Raw genomic sequence first — 3,530 nt, 5'->3', positions numbered from 1 at the left:
ACAAACTTTCTTATATAAAACTTGGTCTTTAATGTTTTTAGTCATTTATTTATTTTATTTATTTCATTTTTGTTTTGGGGGTTTTTTTTTTGAGACAGAGTCTCCAGCTGTCACCCTGGGTAGAGTGCCATGGCATCATAGCTCACAACAACCTCCAACTCCTGGGCTCAAGCTATTCTCTTGCCTCAGCCTCCCAAGTAGCTGGGACTACAGGCACCTGCCACAACGCCTGGCCATTTTTTGGCTGTAGCTGTCATTGTTGTTTGGCAGGACCCAGGCTGGGTTTGAACCCGCTACCTCCGGTATATGGGACTGGTGCCCTACCCTTTTGAGGCACAGGTACCGCCCCAGTAATATTTCTTGAATGAAAACATCAGCTGCTTTGAATTTCCCTCTGAAATGAAGAATGGGAGGTACTGAATAGTATGTATGATATCATCCCATTTTTGCTGGGTACAGTGGTTCACCCCTGTAATCCTAGCACTCTGGGAGGCCGAGGCAGGTGGATTGCTTGAGCTCAGGAGTTCAAGAGCAGCCTGAGCAAGAGTGAGACCTCATCTCTACTAAAAATAGAAAAAAAAGAAAAACACTAGCCAGGCATTGTGGCTGGCACCTGTAGTTCTAGCTACTTGGGAGGCTGAGGCAAGAGGATCGCTTGAACCTAGGAGTTAAAGGTTACTTGTGAGCTATGACACCACAGTACTCTACTAAAGGTGACAAAGTGAGACTCTGTCTCAAAAAAAAAAAAGGCATAATATCTTTTATTTTAAAAATGTATATAGGGCTGGGCATGGTGGCTCACGCCTCTGATCCTAGCACTCTGGGAGGCCAAGTCAGGTGGATCACCTGAGCTCAGGATTTTGAGACCAGCCTGAGCATGAGTGAGACACCCTCCTATCTCTGATAAAAATATAAAAATCACCTAACTAGGTCTCAAAAAAAAAAAAAAAGGCCAGGTACAGTGGCACATACCTGTAATCCTAGTACTCTGGGAGGCCAAGATGGGTGGTTTGTTTGATCTCAGGAGTTCAAGAACAGCCTGAGCAAGAGTGAGACCCTGTCTCTACTAAATATAGAAAAATCACTTGTAGTCCCAGCTACTCCAGAGGCTGAGGCAAGAAGATTGCTTGAGCCCAAGAGTTTGAAGTTGTTATGAGCTATGATGCCATGGCACTGTACCCAGGGCAACAAAGTGAAACTCTTTGTGTCCAAAAAAAAAAAAAAGGGCAGTGCCTGTGGCAAAGTGAGTAGGGCACCGGCCCCATATACTGGAGGTGGTGGGTTCAAACCTGACCCCAGCCAAAAACTGTAAAAAAAAAAAAAAAAAATACACGCAACTGAGCTAAAGTTAGTTATTTACTGATATCAATAATTTAGACTAAATTCACACTGTCCAGGCAGTGCAACTACCTTTTGACCATTTGGCTGACAACAATTGTAAGATTTCAGAGGCAAGGCTGGGCTCAGTGGCTCACACCTGTAATCCCAGCACTCTGGGAGGCTGAGGCAGGTGGATTGCCTGAGCTCACAAGTTCAAGACCAGCCTGAGTTAGAGTGAAACCCCCCATCTCTAAAAATAGCTGGTCATTGTGGTAAGCGCCTATAGTCCCAGCTACTTGGGAGACTGAGGCAAGAGAATCGCTTAAGCCCAAGAGTTTGAGGTTGCTGTGAGCTATGACACCATATCACTACTGGGGGTGACAGTGACTCTGTCTCAAAAAAAAAAAAAAAAGACTTCAGAGGCGTTAATATGGGCAGGGAAATGTGCATCATAGAATTATGCATTGCTGTATGTATTTGACTAACTCCAAAGCATTTTTATACATTTGATCTCATTTAGTCTTCTCAGCAAACACTGAAAATAGACTGTAAAGCCGTTTTCTAGGTAAGGAAACTGAGGCTTATATAGATTAAATGAGTTGCCAGTGAAAACAGTTAATAAAGTGACAAAACTGGGACTTAAAACCCAGACCTTCCGCTCTAGCCAATCACTTCCCAGCATTCGATCTCATCTGCTTGGATCTTGCTGTTTTATCAGAGCAGATGCAGCCACAGGTAGTGAGGGTTGCTGTGATTCTCTGCTGCTTCTGATAGAGTTGATCAAAGATCACTGCTGGAAGAAATATGTGTGCAGAGATGAGTTTCTTAATGATTGAAAGAGTGAAAAAAGTAAGTTTAATTTGAGGACATTTTCTTTGTCTCCCCTTCTCCAAAGGTACCAGAAAGCAGCTGAAGAAACAAACATGGAGAAGAGGAGAAATGTAAGTATTCGGGAGCCCCAGGGCACGTGGCACTTCATGAGCAGAGCCTGTGTGGCCAAGCCACCTGCAGCCTCTGTGTGGCTTGGGTTTCGTGTCAGCTGAGTGGACATTTGTGCCAGCTGGTCTGATTTGTGAGCCATTTGCTCAAGAGAATTTGGCTCAGGTTCTCAGGGAATCTTACTTTTTCACTGAGGTTTTCTTTTTGAACCACTTTTTCTTTCCTGTGTTGAGTGAAGGACAAAAGGCCAAGTGCTTTGCTTGAGGTTAGTAAAATGCCTTACTACTTCTGCTCAAATTAGAGCACAGAGTGTCCTAAGCTGTCATTCTTTCTTCCAAACAAACATGCAGAATTTCTGTATCTGTGCATTTAAATGGTAGTAGCTGTGCAGCTGTTGTCATCCCCTGGGTCTTTGGTTAAAGTGAACTTCTTTACCCAGCCTGGTTAGCAAGTTATCTAACTATAGGACTCATCAAACACAAAAATATCCAGAGTGGGCTGGGCACAGTGGTTCACACCACAATCCAAGCACTCTGGGAAGCCGAGACAGGGGGATTGCCTGAGTTTACAGGTTTGAGACCAGCCTGAGCTAGAGCAGGACCGCATCTCTAAAAATAGCCAAGTGTTGTGATGGGTGCCTGTCGTCCCAGCTACTTGGGAGGCTGAGGCAAGAGAATCACTTGAGCCCAAGAGTTTGAGGTTGCTGTGAGCTGTGACAGCACAGTACTCTACCAAGGGTGACATAGTGAGACTCTGTCTCAAAAAAAAAAGAAAAAAAATACCTAGAGTAAGATTTCTGCTAGTACACATTTTCTACTCTCCCTGATTGCTAACTTCCAGCTGGGCTGGATAATACATGTCTTTTGAACTCTTACCTGATTTAATCTTACAAGGAAAAAACTCATTTATTTAGGCAAGAGTTCTTGGCTGACATTACAAAAACATCCTCCTGGTGGTTTTCAGTATGTAACCTATTTAAATTAGAGTTAACATGCCCCTGTCAATTTTTTCTCCTTAAGGGGTAATACTGACCAGGTCCTTGGCTCAATTTCCTGTAATTTGAAAATGGATCTCCTCTGGTGCATTATAAGAATTCACTCAGCAGTTCACTCTATTGCTGGTTTCTCTTCTTCCTTGTTCTCTGCCTATTTTCCTACTTTTTCCCCTTTTGCTGCTTTAGTTTCACTCTTCCATTTAGCAAGTTTTCACAGAGTAGCTACGACATGTCAATCACTGTTTTAGGCATAAAGACTACATATATATATATATAT

The 3,530-nt window shown here is 43.2% G+C and overlaps 1 protein-coding gene across 1 annotated transcript in view; it reads left to right on the top strand.

The window, feature by feature from the left end:
* LIMA1 (LIM domain and actin binding 1) overlaps positions 1–3,530 on the top strand; it is a 105,533-nt gene that overhangs the window by 49,378 nt on the left and 52,625 nt on the right. The window contains exon 3 of the mRNA XM_012805479.2: positions 2,216–2,261. Within this exon, the coding sequence (XP_012660933.1) occupies positions 2,216–2,261 (46 nt within the window). The remainder of the gene's footprint in view (positions 1–2,215; positions 2,262–3,530) is intronic.

The sequence above is a fragment of the Otolemur garnettii genome, unplaced genomic scaffold (assembly GCF_000181295.1).
Source record: "Otolemur garnettii isolate 467f Iridium unplaced genomic scaffold, OtoGar3 scaffold00043, whole genome shotgun sequence".
In the NCBI taxonomy this organism is placed as follows: Eukaryota; Metazoa; Chordata; class Mammalia; order Primates; family Galagidae; genus Otolemur; species Otolemur garnettii.
Note: the sequence above shows the minus strand (reverse complement) of the source record. Positions and strands in the feature narration are given on the sequence as shown.